The sequence below is a fragment of the Rutidosis leptorrhynchoides genome, chromosome 11 (assembly GCF_046630445.1).
Source record: "Rutidosis leptorrhynchoides isolate AG116_Rl617_1_P2 chromosome 11, CSIRO_AGI_Rlap_v1, whole genome shotgun sequence".
Taxonomy (NCBI): Eukaryota; Viridiplantae; Streptophyta; class Magnoliopsida; order Asterales; family Asteraceae; genus Rutidosis; species Rutidosis leptorrhynchoides.
Genome location: NC_092343.1, coordinates 305,141,382 through 305,163,397, shown reverse-complemented (window position 1 = coordinate 305,163,397; position 22,016 = coordinate 305,141,382). Strand labels below are relative to the sequence as shown.

General features: G+C 33.7%; 2 protein-coding genes across 3 annotated transcripts; both read right to left on the bottom strand.

The window, feature by feature from the left end:
* Nucleotides 1–1,659: 1,659 nt before the first annotated feature.
* Nucleotides 1,660–5,300, bottom strand: LOC139877398 (uncharacterized). 2 transcript variants are annotated; one of them, XM_071864818.1, is made up of 11 exons: nt 5,002–5,300; nt 4,117–4,147; nt 3,945–3,958; nt 3,796–3,846; nt 3,534–3,603; nt 3,366–3,438; nt 3,181–3,248; nt 2,933–3,056; nt 2,796–2,835; nt 2,618–2,685; nt 1,660–1,989 (listed from the first exon to the last, which is right to left on the bottom strand). In XM_071864818.1, exons 1-11 carry the CDS (start codon nt 5,251–5,253, stop codon nt 1,983–1,985), a joined length of 798 nt encoding a protein of 265 aa, XP_071720919.1. In that variant the 5' UTR covers nt 5,254–5,300; the 3' UTR covers nt 1,660–1,982. The 2 variants fall into 2 exon arrangements, with proteins under 2 accessions (XP_071720919.1, XP_071720920.1); XM_071864819.1 differs by lacking the exon at nt 3,181–3,248 and having other exon boundaries at nt 2,933–3,019.
* Nucleotides 5,301–11,732: 6,432 nt separating this feature from the next.
* LOC139875624 (uncharacterized) lies at nt 11,733–15,521 on the bottom strand. Its single transcript, XM_071862948.1, has 6 exons — nt 15,281–15,521; nt 15,136–15,195; nt 14,582–15,050; nt 14,366–14,479; nt 13,701–14,281; nt 11,733–12,913 (listed from the first exon to the last, which is right to left on the bottom strand). The coding sequence occupies exons 1-6, from the start codon at nt 15,519–15,521 to the stop codon at nt 11,733–11,735; spliced, it is 2,646 nt and encodes an 881-aa protein (XP_071719049.1).
* Between the last annotated feature and the right edge of the window lie 6,495 nt (nt 15,522–22,016).

The window sequence follows — 22,016 nt, the reverse complement described above, 5'->3', positions numbered from 1 at the left end:
ATGTGCATTGACTATAGTTTGACTTAGTTTAGTGATGTAAGTGATGAAAATGTGGTCATAATAACACCATTACAATGATCTTGTTAAGCCATTTCAGTTTCAAGGTCAGATTCATTATCATTTTCATTGTTCTTCATCGTATACAATCAATTTTATTACAATTTCAAGGAAACAAACACGAATTACATATTTCAAGGTATAACAATTGTTACATCTAAAACCATATTGATCATATTTTTATAAGAATATTTTTTTGTCCGTTTTAACTTTATATTATAGTCTTCGATTGAAATTTCAGTGAAAGTGTTATGAAAAATTCTGGTTTGCGATCTTATATGTAAGTAGCATCACGATCTAATATGAAAAATTCATGTTCAAGTGGAACATAATTGAAGAATTGCGATCTTATCGAATAAGGGTCGGGTCATTTAAGTATTTGTCAAGACTTCCCTTGACCTCATACTTGTTAACCATATTTTTGTGGTTATTCCCATCACCAAATCAATGAAAATATACCATATTTTGATGTTTGATACTAGAAAGCATTTGAAAATTTTAAAACTTGAAAGAGTCACCAACAATTTCTATTGATCGTATAGTGTATCTTTTTTTAAAAATACGCGTACGATGTCGAAGTTCAGTCCAGTGAAGTCTGAGGTAGAGAAATTTGATAGAAGAATCAGTTTTGGCTTGTGAGAAGTTCAAGTCAAGGATGTATTGATTCAGTTCAGTTTACACAAGGTGTTGAAAGGTAAACCCACCTTTATGTCTATCGTTGATTCTAGCGGATCTAGTAAGTTCGATGTGGAAGAATGAGATGATATGGATTTGAGGGCAACAAGTGAGATTCGTTTGTATCTTGCAAAGAACAAACTTAATAAAGTGTATGGGTTGTGTCAACGGCTAAGAAACTTTGGGATAAGTTAGAGCAGAGCAAGGGCATCTCAAATCGCTCGTGTCTTAAGGAACAGTTCCATACTTTACATATGGATGGTGGTTCAAAGATTTTAGATTATCTGAGCATTCTTAACGACATCATGTCAGGCTATTGGAGTTAAAGTGGATGACGAAGATAAAGTGGATGACGAAGATAAAGCGTTGAGACTGGTACAAGAAATCTATTTTGATATATGGGAAAGAAACTTTGAAGTTTGAAGACGTTACTGGCAAACTCCTGTTTTTGGAGAAAAGGATTGGAGGTAACGGGGTCTCATCATCAGAAGGTACGATACTATTGTGTTGGGAAAGGCGGAAGAAATACTCCAAGGAGAATCTGGTATGTTGGGGGTGCGGGGGGGCATGTTATTGGTAAAACTGACAGTTACATGTCGTGATTTCCCCTCGACCCGATCAAAATTCCAGTAACACTCCGATCCAAAATGTATTTTTGATGTCGTATAACAAGATTGATCAATGTTTATTGTTTAGTGCAGACATATTGAAAAGATCACATGTAATGGGATGATTATGCATATATCATGCATAATGGTACACGCATAATGGTACACTGATCAAAGCTTATTCGCTTTTTGAATATAGAAATTTGTCCATCATTCGACGGTTTAGAACACTAACCTAAAACCATTTAATCGAAACAGTGCACACGTTAGTCGAAAAGGCATTAGCCAGTGAGAAGGAAACCAACTTAAAGAGCTGTTAAACAAGTAGATAAGCATATTTTCATTACAATGTTTCAAAAAACAAGCCTCGGAAATGTCTGTAATCTGGTCAGTCCACTGGCCATATATATGCCGAATGATAGAAATAACAATGTACCACTAAATGCCGCAAACATAACTTATTCAGTCATCTACTATTTCATATGGTAAAATTATGAATAGAAACTTTCGCTAAAAAGATATATCTAACATTAACAAAATGAATGGCTACTTCATTTTTAAGGTTCTCTTCGTAGGTATCAAAAAACATGTCCTGAGAATAGTGCTTTTACAGTGACACTCATGAAGCAATGAAAAATAAGCTTAAGCCCTGTCAGAAACATGGAAGATATAAGTAAATAATGCATGTTATATCAGCTTATCGTATACCAAAATATTCATGCTACAAAATTTCGTACATAAAATTTATATTTATATATAGATTAACCTAATAATATTATTGTGATAAATATTAAATACTCCCTCCGTCTCAATTTAATAGTCTCCAGACAAAAAGCACACAGTTTAAGAAAAAGTGACTGACACATGTACTTTTTGTCTACTTTCCATTTTTACCCCTTACTTTTTACTTATATTTTTACCTTACTTAAATAAAGTAAGGATATAAAAGTATTTTAATCAATTATTCTTATCTATTTATAGAAGTGGACTATTAATTTGGGACAGACAAAAAAGAAAATCAGGACTATTTAATTGGAACGGAGGGAGTAACAAACTCAATGCGGAAGACGACGAGCGAGATAGTTATCAAGCCCTGTGTCAATCCAATATTGGTTTAGGTTCATTTTTAAACTTATATATTAGGTTCATAATATAATGATTAATTATTAATTGTTAATTAATATTTAATGTTCACAAGTATGTAATATCAACACAAATAACGCAAAAGGTATAGAAAAAATACAATATCGGCTGACTACAACTAAACACATATGTACCTGCTTATGTATGAGTTGTCAGTGGTGTCAATAAGTATCTTATCACCCGTTAAAACATGAGGTGGTACCTAAACAAAGATTCAAAACAATATTTTATCAACGCTTTAAATAACTGTTAAGTCAATGCATGCTTACTCAGCAAAAGCCACAAACTCAATTTTTATATGTATGAACTTACCTCTACTCTGAGTCCGTTGTCCAGTAACACCTTTTTATTACTGTTACAAACATGAAAAATATTGTTACATATTACCAAAACTATAAATCTACTTTTTTTTTTTTTTTTTTTTTTTTTTTGAGGATGAAAAAACATACTGAGGAGTAGCTCCCATGCCCTTCATCTGTACTTGTGCTTCGGCTACTGTACACGTCACTCGTTTTGGTACTGATGCCGACATGGGCCTATCATTGAAAAGTTCCACAGACACAGTGATATCATCTGTTTGTCATAAAACATGTTTCGGCTAAATAAGACATGTATGTATCTATGTATATTTGTATAAATTACACATAAATATACCCAACATAAAAGATAAATATCTCAAATAAAGATAGCTCAGCACCTTTTAAATACGCAACAGAGTCGCCGAATAGGTGCTTGGGTACATCCAATTGCACGAAAGTATTAGGCCTAGTAATATAAATGAACTTGCTAATTTTTAATTACTTGCAACAATGTTTTAAAATAATTTAAAGATAAAAAGTTCTTAAACACAAAAAATGAGGAAACAGAAGACGAAAAACTTACTCCATTAAAACAACACTGTCAGTTTCTTCATCAGTGTACAGGTATGTGTATGCCTTTGATTCAACGTATATCTCTGCATATTTGGCAACACAAATATGTCAATAAAAAAAAAAAGTTTCCACAATTGTTTTTTAAAAAAAAAAAAAAGTCAAACATAAAAATGCATACTTTCAACTGTCTCATCGGTGCGAAAACGTTCATTCACTTTGTTTCCACTATCAACGTCACGAAGTTCTACCTGTTGATAAATTTTAAGAACTAACTAAAAAATAGTAGAAATTTTATATATATAAAAAAAAAGAAATGTTTAAATAAGAACAATCCCATATCAAATTATGAATATACTCAGTGATAACAACTTAAAGGTAATAATTTTATGTATACAATATGTAAAATCAGAAATACAAATTAATACTTATGGAGCATCAACCTGGATAATAGCACCTCCTCTTCCCTGAGTCGAATGTTGCGCTTTAACAACCTAACCCAACGTTACAGAAAAAAAAAATAAAAAATTAATATGTAACACATATACAAATAGAAAGTTACCTTGCAATATACATTAACACAAACATTTACCTGATAAACTTTTCCTGTAGCAAATGAAACCACCGAAAACAAGGCAAAACAAATTCAGAAAATTCTATATCCAAGGATCATTTGATAACATTCATTTGTATTTTGTATATACTATAATAGAAAAAAGTGAGAATAAAGAATATATTAGTAATAAATTAAATTAAAATATAACCTTTCCTTTCAATAACATTTCCAGGTCTCACCTGCACGAAATCATTCAGAATACAACCAAAAAATGTCAATGAGAAGTAGTTGGCTATATAGGTCATCAGCTTAATAATATGATGTGGAAACTTTAGATTTTAGTTTATTATATTTTTATGGTCAATTGTTACCTATGGTGATTTTATTTTCAGTGCATTTGACCACCCACTTATTCATGAGCAAAAAGACTTACGTTGTACATGTGAATAATGTATGTATGGTGTAGTATTGTTAGCATTAGTATATATGTTTCTGCCTGTAACATACATCTAATCAAACTCTTTTTCGAGTTAGTGATGTATACATAAATTAATAAAGACTTGGCAACAAATAAGCCTTTAAAACCCAGTTTTATTGTTCATTGTTCTTGCTGCTATTACAATTACAATTTCATATTATTCAGCTATCACTTATACATATTACAGCTACTATTCTTTTTTTACAAAGATCACATCAGCTATTTGATTCCTATCAAACTCATAATTACTCGGGGAGTAATCGGCAGCTGCTCGGTTTACGAAAGGTCCCAACCGAGTAATCAAAATCGGTCAACGATCAGTCAACGCGGATTACTAATGCCGGCTACCTACTAACACATATCATTAATATACTACGTAGTAATAAGGTTTTGATATAGAGATTTTTTTTTTAAACTGATCCAGAGACATGTTGATCCTTAACTAACATAAGGTCTTGATCAATCCATATAACCTCTTTTCAATTGAACTGCTGTTTTAAAATTTAATTCTAAAAAGGAATGAACATTAGTTACTTATTATTAGTCATCTTCATAAACCCTAACTAAACCCTCATAAACTTTTCAGATACAAAAAAAATGAATAAGCGAACTTACATCGGAGCCGCGAGCTTTGGCGAATCGAATCTGATTGGCGGACCAAGGGACGGAGAGAAGATGGTGGTGCGGACCACGGTGATCGACGGAGTAAATCGACGGCTCAGATTGATTTAGAGTGGTGTTGTTGTTAATGTGTGTTGAGATCATTATAGAGTAATCACGAATTGATGAGAATTGAAGTTTTCTGCGAACATTTCTTGATTTGGTTGCTGCCGTAGCGGCAGCAACAACGACGGCGATGGCTTTCATTCCGGTGATGGGTTGTTTTGGGTTTGAGTTCGTAACGCGATCGAACCTTATTCTGTTTTATTTACTTTACTATTTCCTTCCAATCTAATTAATTAATTAAATTAACTTTAATTAATTAATTAATCAATAATCATAATCAATAGTTATAATTATAAATTATAATTATAATTACATTCACAGAGAAAACTTTTTATTGAATTTACAATCTTATTCATTATTTTTATCTTAACTAGAATTGTGATGGACCGCGGTCGTCTATGTGACATATTTTGAAGGTGATCTGCATTTTTTCAAGGCGCAACTATATATATTCACAATGAAAATGGCTGACCAGAGTACATATTATCCTAGATAGTTTTGCAGCCTTGGCTGCAATTGTTTCGATCGTTTAACCTACATTTCGTTTAACTTACATATGCAACATTTAATATTTACAGAATGAAAATGGTTGCGATTATTATGCTACGGATTTTGTTTTTTTTTTTTTTTTCCAGAGAGTGGTTTGCGGTTCATTCTTTGTTCTTCTTTGCGATTCCTTCTTCGGGTGTTGCTGGGAGTGATCTTTTCATGTCCGCGCGAGTTGTTTTTGTTTCTTGTTTCTTGACCGGGGTTGGAGGAATTGGTGTTTGACTTTGGCTGCCAATGTCTTCTTGATTTATTCCTGAATTGTGTAATGTAGGAATTAGTAATTGATAAGAAAAGGCACGTAAGCTTTTTCGACAATAATAGGCAGAAATTCAAGGCGGAATTAACCCTACGTGAATCATTAACTCTACGTGAATAGTGTGTCTAGAGACAAACTGACAATTTCCCAAAACTGTATAATTAACCCTACGTGAATCATGTACGGTGGAGGTAAGCATATTCTACGACTAAGTTATATCGTGTTGCTCAAGTCAAATAATCTAAATTGTCCACTTTATTAACTACAAATTTGTATAGCTGTTGATTTTGGGTTCGCATACGTGTGAGGCTGGTTATGCTGGTGAAGATGACAGTATAATTTTATAAAGTTGAATAATATTTGCGGTTTTGTAAGGCATACCTGGAGTTGTTGCTGGCTTAGTTATTATCCCTTCCTGCTGCCTTGCTGGAGTTGCTGGGATTTCTTCTTGTGTTTTTCTGCATTGTAATATAGTACTAGTTAGTAGTGGGCCTGCCTAATTGTTTTTTAGAGATGAAAATATTACTTATGTTCGGAACCTGTTACATTTTTTTTCTTTAAATTATAGATATCATGAAACCTTTTGCCAAAGTATTACTATGACCTGAAGCAGACTGCAATTATTTATTTATTTAATTTTTTTTTTTTTTTTTTTTTTTTTGCAGTTGTCTAATCCTATTAAGTTCTGCCACTCCATTTTCATCAAGAATTGGGTAGACTTTTCCCGTATTTCGACCATGTTATTTCGACTATGTTATGCAAGTGGACTTAAGAGCGATCTATGTTTCATGGCATATTTTGTTATCAATAACGGGTTTCGGAATAATCATGTCTAGAAATGTGTAATTGTGGTTATTCAGAACTCGTTATAACATTGTGCGCATGGTATTATGTAATTAGTTGGTTTTGCTGACCTGGTGATGCTGGTTTTGCCATGGGTAATGTTGTAGGCTGAGTTTCCGTTGTGTCCTCCGTTGGAGTTGTTGGTGGAAAATGGCGTTTAAAGACGTAGTTAGGTTCTCCATATCTGTCGGTGCCGATGCTGATTTCAATTATATGGCGTTTTCCTTCTAATTGCTTGAGTTGGGGTGGAATTTCTCTTTTGTTGTGGTGCCCCATTATCGTTACCATAGTTTTGTAGTCGATACCTACTAATGCGTCTGCTGAATCTGAGAAGAAGGTAAGAATTGTTGAGGCGGTGTCGTCCATGACAGTCGCTTTGAATGAATAACTGTCATTTTGTAATGATAAGCATTAGGCATTAGTACATTTCTTATGGATAAAAGTGCTGCACTATTTGTAACTTACCAGAAAAGGCATTCGCCTTCGGTTTCGTGATCGGGACACTGTAAGTTTGGCGGGTTTCCTCGCATTCCTCTTGTGCAGGTTGGGCATCCGTAGTAGAACCAATTGTTATTCTCAATGATTGTGCAGATAATTCCTTCAAATTTGAAAGTTCTACCCTGCAATTTATTCATTGAGTATTATATTTTTATTTCATCAAGCTTACGAAACTAATATTTTTTTATGTATGTTTATGTACCCTGTAAGCTGTTGGATTGAACTGAAGTATTTCTGCTAGAGTGTATCTGTCTGCGTTCTTTTCTTCCTCATGATCACTAAACTGAATGCGTTCCGGTTGGAGAAGTGGTTGTGCTGCGAATTTCTGTAGGTATCTGTCACGAAGCTTTGGGTTAATTTTTGGAAGTTTTTTTGTTTTTGATATTTGTGGATGTAAAACTTACTGCTCTATTTGCTGATGGTATTCGTCAATATTCGGATTTAGATAATAGTGTGTTGCTGATATCCCGGAGAGCTGTATTTCGGTTGTGACTGAAATATATGGCGGAATAGTTAGTACGTTATCGTATATGACTAACTTAAAAAATATATGTCATGGCATTATAGAATGATCAAAAAGTAACAAAATGGTAAAGCAGCCATATAATGGGCAATGGGTTCAACGGTCAGTTACCTTATAACAAATTTTGTTTGAATTCTAGTTATACAATTTGATTTTTCTATGTGGTCGGCCAAAAGTAATTTAACCATTTAAATTGTAAAAGAAAATATCATATGGAATTTTTTTTAACTATCGGAGAGTAATTATAGGAAATGGACAAAACAAAACGAGTGCTATGACCCAATAATACACACGGGGTACATGTCTATGACACATGACGGGGTAACGGAACTATATGCAACTACTATGCAAATTAACATAAAAAAAATTGCCAACTAAAATCGAGAGTAATTGTGGAATGATGCAGATGCCGGAACCAAAGGCTGAATATGTGCCTATAACAATCAGTCGATAGCTATACTAAAATATCTAAACCGGTAAAATTATTTTTATTTTTATTTTTTCTTTTTTTACTTTTGTACATAAAGATTCGCTATGAACATCATCAGGCAGGTAGCCTGCATATGCTACTGTCAAAGCCTTCAAAGTTTTTGTACTAAGTGAATATGATTTAGTAAGTCCAACTTGGTTAATTGTTTGTAACTCGCAATCATTTCACGTTATTTATATATTTCCAGTTTTTTTGCAGAAAAAAGAAAAAAAGAAAAAGAAAAACATCATCAGGTATATATTTCCAGTCTTTTTGCAAAAGAAAAAAAAAAGAAAAAAAACACAAAAAAACATTATCTGGAAGATCTATGTTTTACTGGTCATAATTTTTAAACTTTTGGAGTGAAATTCTTGCAGTGTTGATTATATAGATGAGTAATTTGTTCATTATGTTTAATAAATATATATACCGAATGTGCTAGTACTATGATTTTGAAGTGTATGAGTTTGTTTTGCTGACCTATGTTGTCCTTCACCCAGCAGGAGCCAATTGCTATCATCACTGGTTTGGCCATGGCATTGTACGCCTCTATATCAAAATTTGTAGCCATGTCATTCCATAAGGTGAACTCGATCGTCATCTCACTGCATTAATATTATTTTTCTTTTCAGGCATCATTTTCAGATGTATGTATTGTTTATGTAACCGATATATTTAATAAAGTTAAGGACTGTTACCTTAAGTCGATAATGTTCATAGAACGGCGTAGAATTAACTCTCCTTTTTTCCCACGACTTTCTTGAACGTCTCCCACATGCTGTATGCATCCTATATAGTCTGCGAAAATAGTATGTTGGTTAGTGAGTTTAAGTTAAAAAGAAGTGGATGAATAATTTTAGGATTGCATTTGGACGTGTGACTGTGTAGAGTTTGAGATGCGGGTATGGTGTAAATTCAAAGAAATGTAACGGGAAACCGACAGCTGGTATGTTCTCAAAACGGGTTTCTAGTCCGATAGCTAAGGATGTGGGGTTGGAAATGGCTTGATCTATTTTTTGTGATGGCGTACATACGAAGTTCGATATCTTATAAGCCCTGTTAACTTGAAGAATGCGCAGCAAAATATTTCTGTTTCTCCAATCTATGTTAGCCTGAATAGCATTTCCCTGTACGTGACAAAATCAGATTTTTATTAGGCATAGTTATGTGTTATATTATCGGAAATATCATGATTTAAATCATCGAAATTTCATTTATCGTAAAGTATATGCTATTTGCTAGGTGATATCAGCAAAATTAAAAATAAATTGTGAACATAAAATAACCTGCACACAGAAAAAACTGAAATCGCAGGTCTGCATCACATATGGGTAACTGAATAACAGTTGTGATTTCTTTCTAATTTAAACAGTGATAACAATTTCGGCAAATCGGCCTTTTATTGAGTATAGTTATGTATCTAAACCATTATAGGTGTTCAGAATATGTACCTACTCGTCAAGTAGTATGCAGGAATATCCATGAGGCCTAATTTCTTTTGGTCGCTTAGCTATCCATAGCCTGTATACTATTGCTTCAATGACTTTCAATTTCTGGCCTGGGCGCAGTGTTGAGATTGGTACCAATTCTGCTTGTTGATTCATCCTGCCATAAAAGTATAGATTAAGGTGTTAGATACGTAAGGGATTCGTAAGCAGTTAGTATAAATATGCAGTATAAATATGCAGTATAAATATGCAGTTATGTGGAAGTACACGTGCTATCAATTTTGATATTAAAACTAACTACTTATTAATGACCTGTTTGCGGAAAATGGTTTGCAAAAAATCTTTATAAACAATGTTTTTCGTCACATTATGACTTTGACCGTCTTCATTTTTTATAAGTATTTTGAGACCATTTGGTGATGTTGCCCTTGAAAGAGCGACGTATAATTGCCCGTGACCAAATACGGGTTTTGGCAAATATATGTCAATCTTATTTAAGGATTGTCCTTAACTTTTGTTAATGGTCATTGCGTACGATAGCTTAACAGGATGTTGTATTCTTTTGAAAATATATGGTAAGACATTGTCTTTGTATATTAGGGTAATTCTGGGGATGTGGACTTTCTGGCCAACCCTTGTTCCTGTGATGATCTCGCCTTCAATCAGGTTTGATAGTAGTTGTGTTACTATAATTCTGGTTCCCTTGCATAATCCTCCAGCGACATTTAAATTTCGAAGCAAACTTATCGGAACCCCAACTTTCAAACACAACTCATGTGGTGAAAGCCCTGGAAAATTTTGAGAGTTTAAGTATTCCGTTGGGTAGAGTAACTCAGTTTGTCCACCATCACTGCTATATGGGGTTGCTGTATCGCAACTTGTGTAAGTTTTTTGTGGACCTTCTATGCTTCTAAGAATGGTGTTGTTAATGGCATCAGCCGTCTCATTTTTCGGACAAACGATTGCTTGTTGTTGTAATTTGCTTGCATCCGGAAATCGAAGCAGATTTTCATCGTAAATGAATGATATAAGCTGTGAGAGACCGGCTTTGCCATTTGGAATACAGAATCTTTCTGGAATTTGGACCCAAGAAGCGTTGTGAGGATCTGATTCATCTGGAACACCGATATCACCGTTCCCGATTTGTAATAACCATCTTGCGAAATTAGCGTTGTCTTCTTTTTGTATCGTGGAAAGGTTTGGCTGATGCAGCCTCATATTTTCTTCCAAAGTAATGATTGTAAATTTCTTCCATAGGTAGGAATTTGCTATAGACGCGTCTAGGATTTCACGTTTTCCGCATCTTTTCATGACTGGAAGAGTTTGGCGGAAACTACCGCCTAATATGAATGTTAAACCACCAAAAGGTATTTCTGGAGAATCGTAGATATCCCTTAGCGTTCTATCGAGGGTTTCTAAACACTTTCGGTCATTCATTGGAACTTCATCCCAAATGATTAGCTCTGTTTTTTTTAGAAGTGATGCCATTTGCGTTTTTTTCTTAATATTGCACATACTCTCATCGGTCAAATCGATGGGAATCTTGAATCTTGAATGTGCGGTTCGACCGGCAGGTAGTAATAGGGAAGCGATCCCGGATGATGCCACGGTGAGCACTATTTTTCCATCAGCTCGAAAGGCGGTGGTAATTGCTTTCCAAAGAAAGGTTTTGCCCGTCCCGCCATGACCATAGACAAATATTAGTTCTTGCTTTCGACTGTTATTTGAACTGATGACTAAATTGTAGATCATTAGTTGCTTGTCGTTTAATTTCTATTCTAGTATGCTTTTTTCAGCAAGCAACGTTTCACGGTCGTAATTCTTTTCTTCCATGATAAGCCTGTTCTGAAGATCATCAAGAAGATGTAGAGGAATTCTAGGGAGACCAAAATCGGAAACGGACTTGGAATACTGATTTAATAAAATCTACAATTCGTAGAGAACGTAACCCTCCAATTCCTCTGAATTTACGTATATCCTTGATATATGTAAGGATGACGTAACCCTAATCGGTATGTCATCAGACATTAATTTCTAGCATTGTTTCCATAGCTTTAGAGGATCCGTGACATCACAGAATTGAAGTATGTGAGAAAATAGTAAGCGTAATTGTGCTGAAGTTGCTGTAGCAGCTGCTTCTTCCATGGCCGTGAGCCATTCTTTATCATCACCTAATAGGCCCATAGCAAGACACGCTTCCCGGTAGGTTGAGTGAACGCTATTGTTTACGGTCATCAGATCTTCAAATGAAGTGCTACCTTTCTGATGGCATAGTAGCATCCGCAGATAAAATACTTCACCGAATGCAGGATACACGCTTCCCGGTAGATTGCACCTTCTTTTCCACCTTTTATGATCATCAGCCCAGACAAATTCTAGAGGAAAGTCTAGATATGTTAAATGTCTTCCATCGCTAGAATTTCTATTATAAAACAGCCATTCTGTCAATGTCGTTTTCTTAGAAACTGGGTTGTTCACAATCGATTTTAGACGCTGATTGGAATGAAACTTAACCAACTGCATATCTTTCAAATGAACGGCAAGTATTTGCACGGCAGGTTTACGACTGTGAATCAGAAAGTTAAATATTCTCCAGCATGCCTCAGGTGCACAGATAAACCGAGCATCGACAAAGTTCTTTATTTCATCAACGTTCGAGTTCTGCACAATGTCGGTAGAAGTGCTACAACCAATGGGTCTGGGAATGTAAGCAGCAACACGATCGGTCCCCTTGGATATATATTTGAATAGATATTTAATAAGCATCGACCAGCCGCACCATTCAACATTGTTGTGTGCATGAAAGCGTAAACATAATGTACGGTTATACGGTACTACGTAGCCGTTATCAAGCCTGCAAATCTTCTTGTCGGCTGAGATACCTAGATTGTGCCTTTGGTAATGCACGTAACCATCTTTATCGAAATACGTTTGCTCATTGAACGGTTTAGGGAATTTCTTGGAACAAAAAGATTCTCGCGTAGATTCTGATTCCTCCATGCAGGGAGCTTTTTTGTTTAGCAACCCGCAAGGACCATGCATCATCATGTCAGACACAACTCTAAAACCATTAGGATCTCTGACGGGGTCTGGTAATTCGGCTGAAATGAATCGGTCCACATCCTGTGGTTGATAGGATCTCAGAGACGGCTTTATCCATAATAATGTATGACAATGCGGAAGCCCCCTTTTCTGAAACTCGATAGTGTAAAGCACTGCATGTACAATAAAAAAATAATTAAACTTTTGTATACATAAATTACAGTTTTAAAAAATACCTTAAGAAACTGAATTACACACTGTATTTATGCAAAAACTAAGCAATAAAATATAAAATATAGCAACGAATTATAAATTTAGTTAAAGTTAGCTGCAACTATTCGGGCAATTATTATTCAGCACTTGCATTTCATATCAGTGAATGATAACCACACGTAATATGGACCTATTTTATGTCCTTTACCATAAACAGATATACATACATAACATGTCCGAGAATCTGTTCAAAAAATATAATTATAGACAATGGTGACCCGTTCTATCTTAAAGTGACATTTCTTACGTCAATCAGCATGGATCCGTCCCAACATATAGTCTGAACTGCTTATTCATATGGAACTCTTAGATGCTATATAGACGCTATTTTATCTATTCTTTATTCAGAATTTAGTGCATTGTTTTACTACAATTACGTTCTGAAGCAAGACATATGTACTAAGCAGTTCAAGCCCGTTTCAATATGTTATCTAAACAATTCAAGCCGACCCTTTCCTGTTAAAAATTTATAAGTCTATTAACAGTATGCTTTAATAAATATTAGATGAAATAGTAATCCATTACAGGTACATAAAAATAGCAAGTAATTTAGCAGTTTATTTGACATATAACGTATAATGAATACTTAAAAAAATTTCCGTTAACAATACGTAATTAGTAATGTCAATATTAAATAAGATTGATTTATCGCAAAACTAAGAGCTTATAATAATATTGTAAACGTACCAGCTGTTGAAGGACCAAATAATTCTTCTTGTTTTAGAACAGAGACAAATTGCTTGACTTTCATATTGAAAATCCTAGCGACGATGTCACCACGATCAGTCGAAGTTAGCCCCGGAAATTTACGCAAATACCTTCTGATTTCCGGCCACTTGGCATTGCAAGTACATGTAATGAAAAACTTTGGATTGCCGTGTACACGACATATAGCAAGTGCATCCAAATAGTGGCTATACATGTATCTGGGACCCCCCGTGAACGATGCAGGTAATATGGTCCTCGAACCAACATCAGCTCCATAATGGTCTCCCCTGTTTATAGCATCATACAACCCAGATAGATACTCATTATGTATATCTTGCTGATTATTTCTCACGTAATCCAGCTTATTTAACTCAATGCTACAGTAAGCAGTAACAACGTACTGCTGAAATAACCTACCACATTTAGATAATAGACCAAACATGTTATACCTATCATGTAACTGATAACTATAGAACATGTTCATGGTCATCTTATCCTTTCTCCTACCGCCACCTCCACGCACATTTCTCGGTCTTAGTTCCGGATGGTATCCCGGCTGCCTATACACAAATAGTAACAGAAACTGTAAAGACATATAAGAGGGATGTAGTTTATTTACACGTCTTGGCGTACCCCCCTTATACTCTATGATCATGTCATAATCAGTTCTGGTATTATCACCCGAATAAAAAACAATAGCACCAATAGCATCACTGGTAGGCAACTCGTATTGCCTTGTACCAATAACACTATAAAGCCTAATACGTAAATCGGGAACATCACTCGTCTCGATCCTGTCTCTTGCAGTTCTAAACAACTTAACTAACTCATTCTTAGCATCTAGAACCTCTATCAGCTACCTTACAATTTCAGCCCTAAGAACAACGGAGTTGTCCCCACCAAAGAACCTCATTCTATTTTGAACTTCGTTCACCGTATCATATATGTATAGTTGCAAAAATCGGGGAGGATTACCCTCCTCCAGACATAATGACCCAATCCAGTGATAAACATGGCCCGAGATCTTAAATACATATGGTCCTCTACCATTATTAATAGTATCATCTATTTGAGCTCCATATGAGGCCATGCTAAACATCTGATTATACGCTCGAATATTTTCAACATAAATTTTGTTACTTAATAACTGCACAATGATAGCAGGGGGTTCTTCTTCACGTGGTAGATCGACACGACCCCCTTCACAACAACGATTGAATCTTATAGCGCTTGATGAGGTTTTTAGTCTTTCATCATGCCAAAACATGGCACCACAAAAAGAACAAACACAATTACAATCACCAACATCGTCGTATGCATTTGTCACCCCTGATAACCAATTTAAAACAAACATTAATTAAAGTATGCCATAAATTTTATAGACCTTTAGTCAGAAAATAAACAACCAACATACCCTCTATATCATTTGGGCAGTGAGTAGGCTGAGCAATACGTACATCAGACAACAATCCGGCTATGAAAAAGAAAAAAATTCAGGTAATAATTATTAGACAATAACAAATAAAATAAAGCATGCATTGGAAATAAAAGCAGCGAACCTGTATGTTGACGCAAAGGAGCCAACGGGAAGCCAATATCACCACAGAAACCGGTCGGATTTGGGCTTGAAGAAGTCACACGGGTACTTATGTTGATCGGGTTACTATTCCGAACACTTATATTATTAATTATTTTCTTCTTTTTTCTAGTTGAGTCTAATTCTATGCTACTACTTGCACCATCAGAAGCAGATGGTACAGCAGAGTCTAGTATCTGATTAGTCCGTTTTTTAGGCGGCATTATTTAGCCTTGCCGGTTCCAGTACAGTCAGTAACAAAGGAGCGAACGATAGTAAAATTTCAAAATTGCCAGACAATATTCAGCAAATAAAACGGAATTGTAAACCTCCAATAAACATACTACTAACAATGTTAAGTAAACGCAATTAAATACCAAGGAAAAAACGGAAAACAGAAGCAAGAAAAACATATCGTTAGTTATGTTGAGAACTTTAGGAACCAATGTTCACATAATTTCAAAAGTACCTGACTATAGCAGAAAAGGAAAATCCGTAGGATAACTGAAGGAAAATTAGCAATATAGCAACACCAACAAAACCTGAAACTGCAAAAAAAAAAAAAATTTATGAAAAGTAGCAGCAACCAAAAAAAATCATAAATTCATATTGTCTTTTGAATTTTCAACAATAGCAATGCCCAATTAAATAACAGAAACTCCAGAAATTTGCAGAAACAATGACGGAATACAACGAAACAGAAAAAAAAGAAGCAAAATAAAGGGAAAATATATACCGATTGCACCTGCAGGGTTTTTGGCGTAATAGCAGCAACAGCAAGCGTTAATCGCGAGTTACGAACCCTAAAGCTTGAACGAACGCGAAGCATGCAAGAACAAAGCCCTAATCGGAAGATAGAAGAGAGTTTAAGAAGATTAGAATTCTGAAACGATTGAGAATAATATTAAGAATAAAAAGTAAAAGAAACAAAAAGAGAAAGTGGAAACCACGTCAGAGGACACGTTATACCAACGTGGCCTTTCCAGAAAATCTGAAAAAGAAAAAAAAACCAAGATTCGAACCTGGGGCAAGTCGATTGCAAACACAACAGCTAACCAGCTGCACCAGAAAGCATTAGTTAACAACTTCGATAAACCTCATATATAACGTATACGAAATGACAACCTGGAAAGTAAAAAACGGCAGAAATCCGAAGGAGGTTTAGTATATAAGATTAATATTTTTTTGGCGTTCACAGAAGAAAACTCCTGACGACAACCACATTGGGTTCTCACTAGCGAGTAAAATCCCTGGTGACAGAGCTTCCGAGCAACGAGACCCATAACCGAGTGAATTGCGCACATTGATGTCTAGTCAAAAGTCCAATTAATTCAACTTTTAATGTTGCCAAGAATTGAAAGTCTCCTACTTCAATAGAAACTTGGTGAGTCGTTGAGCTATGTCCAAGTGGTTTCTTAATCTTAATATTATAATCTTATATCTTAATCTTAATTTTAATATATCTTAGGGCCTGTTTACTAATGCATTAATGGGCTGAGGTGAATGAAATTGCTTATTCGGTCAGCCAATGTGCTGTTTACTTTTACCATGAATTAATGAAATACCTGTCTACATGAATTAACCATTAATGTGTAAAACCACACTTGTCCCCATCTAGCACTTTTTTCCTACCCTTTCCCATGTAGTGACCCTAACTTTTCCATGTTTATATATATTAATTGAGATTGATATTTACATGATTAAATGTTTCCAACATGTTAAGCAATCAAACTTGTTAAGACTTGATTAATTGAAATATGTTTCATATAGACAATTGACCACCCAAGTTGATCGGTGATTCACGAACGTTAAAACTTGTAAAAACTATATGATGACATATATATGGATATATATATAGTTAACATGATACTATGATAAGAAAACATATCATAAAGTATATTAACAATGAACTACATATGTAAAAACAAGACTACTAACTTAATGATTTTTAAACGAGACATATATGTAACGATTATCGTTGTAAAGACATTTAATGTATATATATCATATTAAGAGATATTCATACATGATAATATCATGATAATATAATAATTTAAAATCTCATTTGATATTATAAACATTGGGTTAACAACATTTAACAAGATCGTTAACCTAAAGGTTTCAAAACAACACTTACATGTAACGACTAACGATGACTTAACGACTCAGTTAAAATGTATATACATGTAGTGTTTTAATATGTATTTATACACTTTTGAAAGACTTCAATACACTTATCAAAATACTTCTACTTAACAAAAATGCTTACAATTACATCCTCGTTCAGTTTCATCAACAATTCTACTCGTATGCACCCGTATTCGTACTCGTACAATACACAGCTTTTAGATGTATGTACTATTGGTATATACACTCCAATGATCAGCTCTTAGCAGCCCATGTGAGTCACCTAACACATGTGGGAACCATCATTTGGCAACTAGCATGAAATATCTCATAAAATTACAAAAATATGAGTAATCATTCATGACTTATTTACATGAAAACAAAATTACATATCCTTTATATCTAATCCATACACCAACGACCAAAAACACCTACAAACACTTTCATTCTTCAATTTTCTTCATCTAATTGATCTCTCTCAAGTTCTATCTTCAAGTTCTAAGTGTTCTTCATATATTCTACAAGTTCTAGTTACATAAAATCAAGAATACTTTCAAGTTTGCTAGCTCACTTCCAATCTTGTAAGGTGATCATCCAACCTCAAGAAATCTTTGTTTCTTACAGTAGGTTATCATTCTAATATAAGGTAATAATCATATTCAAACTTTGGTTCAATTTCTATAACTATAACAATCTTATTTCAAGTGATGATCTTACTTGAACTTGTTTTCATGTCATGATTCTGCTTCAAGAACTTCGAGCCATCCAAGGATCCGTTGAAGCTAGATCCATTTTTCTCTTTTCTAGTAGGTTTATCCAAGGAAATTAAGGTAGTAATGATGTTCATAACATCATTCGATTCATACATATAAAGCTATCTTATTCGAAGGTTTAAACTTGTAATCACTAGAACATAGTTTAGTTAATTCTAAACTTGTTCGCAAACAAAAGTTAATCCTTCTAAGTTGACTTTTAAAATCAACTAAACACATGTTCTATATCTATATGATATGCTAACTTAATGATTTAAAACCTGGAGACACGAAAAACACCGTAAAACCGGATTTACGCCGTCGTAGTAACACCGCGGGCTGTTTTGGGTTAGTTAATTAAAAACTATGATAAACTTTGATTTAAAAGTTGTTATTCTGAGAAAATGATTTTTATTATGAACATGAAACTATATCCAAAAATTATGGTTAAACTCAAAGTGGAAGTATGTTTTCTAAAATGGTCATCTAGACGTCGTTCTTTCGACTGAAATGACTACCTTTACAAAAACGACTTGTAACTTATTTTTCTGACTATAAACCTATACTTTTTCTGTTTAGATTCATAAAATAGAGTTCAATATGAAACCATAGCAATTTTATTCACTCAAAACGGATTTAAAATGAAGAAGTTATGGGTAAAACAAGATTGGATAATTTTTCTCATTTTAGCTACGTGAAAATTGGTAACAAATCTATTCCAACCATAACTTAATCAACTTGTATTGTATATTATGTAATCTTGAGATACCATAGACACGTATACAATGTTTCGACCTATCATGTCGACACATCTATATATATTTCGGAACAACCATAGACACTCTATATGTGAATGTTGAAGTTAGCTATACAGGGTTGAGGTTGATTCCAAAATATATATAGTTTGAGTTGTGATCAATACTGAGATACGTATACACTGGGTCGTGGATTGATTCAAGATAATATTTATCGATTTATTTCTGTACATCTAACTGTGGACAACTAGTTGTAGGCTACTAACGAGGACAGCTGACTTAATAAACTTAAAACATCAAAATATATTAAAAGTGTTGTAAATATATTTTGAACATACTTTGATATATATGTATATATTGTTATAGGTTCGTGAAACAACCAGTGGCCAAGTCTTACTTCCCGACGAAGTAAAAATCTGTGAAAGTGAGTTATAGTCCCACTTTTAAAATCTAATATTTTTGGGATGAGAATACATGCAGGTTTTATAAATGATTTACAAAATAGACACAAGTACGTGAAACTACATTCTATGGTTGAATTATTGAAATCGAATATGCCCTTTTTTATTAAGTCTGGTAATCTAAGAATTAGGGAACAGACACCCTAATTGACGCGAATCCTAAAGATAAATCTATTGGGCCTAACAAACCCCATCCAAAGTACCGGATGCTTTAGTACTTCGAAATTTATATCATATCCGAAGGGTGTCCCGGAATGATGGGGATATTCTTATATATGCATCTTGTTAATGTCGGTTATCAGGTGTTCACCATATGAATGATTTTTATCTCTATGTATGGGATGTGTATTGAAATATGAAATCTTGTGGTCTATTATTATGATTTGATATATATAGGTTAAACCTATAACTCACCAACATTTTTGTTGACGTTTTAAGCATGTTTATTCTCAGGTGATTATTAAGAGCTTCCGCTGTCGCATACTTAAATAAGGACGAGATTTGGAGTCCATGCTTGTATGATATTGTGTAAAAACTGCATTCAAGAAACTTATTTTGTTGTAACATATTTGTATTCTAAACCATTATGTAATGGTCGTGTGTAAACAGGATATTTTAGATTATCATTATTTGATAATCTACGTAAAGCTTTTTAAACCTTTATTGATGAAATAAAGGTTATGGTTTATTTTAAAATGAATGCAGTCTTTGAAAAACGTCTCATATAGAGGTCAAAACCTCACAACGAAATCAATTAATATGGAACGTTTTTAATCAATAAGAACGGGACATTTCATCCCAGAATTATCCTTTCCTTTTCAATCTTGTTCACGCTCTACATTAATGCTGCTCCTTTCCTTGTTGCTTCGCTAAAAGTACCATTTCCCAACTCACCTTGACTCTGTTTTCGGCGCCATCATCAGAACCTAATAACCTCCGGCGACTTGTAAATGGAAAGTATACTCAAACAGATCCTCAAAAATCACTCGTTCGCAACCAATTGACATAATTGATTAATTGTTTAAGATTGATTTTCTAGAATTTAATAAATAGGGTTTTTGATTTTAATAAAGAATTTAGAAGAGTGAAAGCGAGAGAAAGAGAAAGAAAGAATACAATTATCATATACTCCGTAGTTGATAGAAATTGATATATGGCATGGTCTTCAATTTTCATATAATAAAGATAGAGAACCAGAGACTATATAATCGAATTTGTACTGTGTTTTCTTGTTAAAGAGATGTAGATAAAAAGTGTTTTATTCTGTTAGGTGAGAATGAGAATATTCTAGAAAACTCAAGGCCTTGTTCGTTAAACGATGAATATATACATTATCTACTCCGTAAATATTTTGATCTACTCAGTGTATATTACTGGTATGTATGAGATCATGTGGGCGAATAACGAATTATTGTATTGATTTCTATTTTTGATTTATTTATGATATTAAATATTAATTACGGAGTAACATTGTGTAAAATGGTAAAAAAGAAAGTAGCTGAATACATATAATTACACAAAAGTTATATATTATTACGAGGGTATAATAGTCAATTTTATCATTCAGATTTTTTATTCAGTGCAAAAAATAAACAATATTAATCATTCACTCACTTCTACATATAGTCATCCATATCCATACTGCCATCTATATCCATACAGAACTTAATGAAAAAACAAGTAAACAGGCCCTTAATCTTATACGGAGTATACATAAACTAGACTTTAAATTTGTGTGTTAAACGGGTAATTTTATCTTGATTATATTTAAGTTTTTTATTATTATTTTTTTATTTTGATTGATCTTACTGCATAATTAAAAAAAAAAACTAGATAAATTTCAAGATGGTGTATAAAAAAAGGATAAAAATCCTCTGACGTCCTAACACATAGTCATTCATGACAATATTGCTATGTTTGTGAATGTTTCCGATACTCTACTTGAGTGCAATTCATGAGGCCATCTGTAACGACCCTGGATTTTCCAACGTTTATTATTAATATTTATTATTAATACTTGTGATTTAATAAATGTATTTTTATGCATTTACTTGTTACCATACATGACTTTGCATGTCCCGACTCGTCTTTGTGACACGCTTTCTTTTCACGAATAATATTTTTGAATATTATTTACATTCATGATTAATTATTATTAATCATTTTTAATTAACTAGTGTTAGTGGTTAATTACTTGGGAGTTCTTTTTTTTCAAACTTTGTTACTTATTACTTGCATTTCATTTTCCTTTACACACACTTACATACAACACTTCAAACTCTCTCAATTTTCTCTCTAAAATTGTAAGCATTTTATCTTTTCTTTCTTCCTTTTTCCCTTGAAGAAAACCGATTATAAGCATCATCATTTCATTAATTTGTTGGTTACTTGTTGTTGTTGTTGATTAAAGATCAAACTTGTTAGTTTGTATCTTCATAAATCTTTTTTTACTCCATCCTTTATTTGATGAAGAATCAAGAATAAGAACTCAAACTTGTTAGTTTGTGGTTCTATACTTAAGTGTTTTCAAGATCTAGAGTTCATAAACTTAATGATCTTCTTTATGTTCATGTTTTGTAGACTTGAATTCTTAAGATCTAAACTTTGGTTTGAATCTTCTCAAG

Coding starts and splice junctions, on each gene's coding strand:
- LOC139875624 (XM_071862948.1), bottom strand. CDS start 15,521: ATGCCGCCTAAAAAACGGACTAATCAGATACTAGACTCTGCTGTACCA. Junction 15,196..15,280: donor TCCTTTGCGTCAACATACAG/GTTCGCTGCTTT, acceptor TCTTTTTCATAG/CCGGATTGTTGTCTGATGTA. Junction 14,480..14,581: donor CTTAGGGCTGAAATTGTAAG/GTAGCTGATAGA, acceptor TTTACGTATTAG/GCTTTATAGTGTTATTGGTA.
- LOC139877398 (XM_071864818.1), bottom strand. CDS start 5,253: ATGAAAGCCATCGCCGTCGTTGTTGCTGCCGCTACGGCAGCAACCAAA. Junction 4,148..5,001: donor CCAAAGCTCGCGGCTCCGAT/GTAAGTTCGCTT, acceptor GATTTCGTGCAG/GTGAGACCTGGAAATGTTAT. Junction 3,604..3,795: donor GAGGAGGTGCTATTATCCAG/GTTGATGCTCCA, acceptor ATTTATCAACAG/GTAGAACTTCGTGACGTTGA.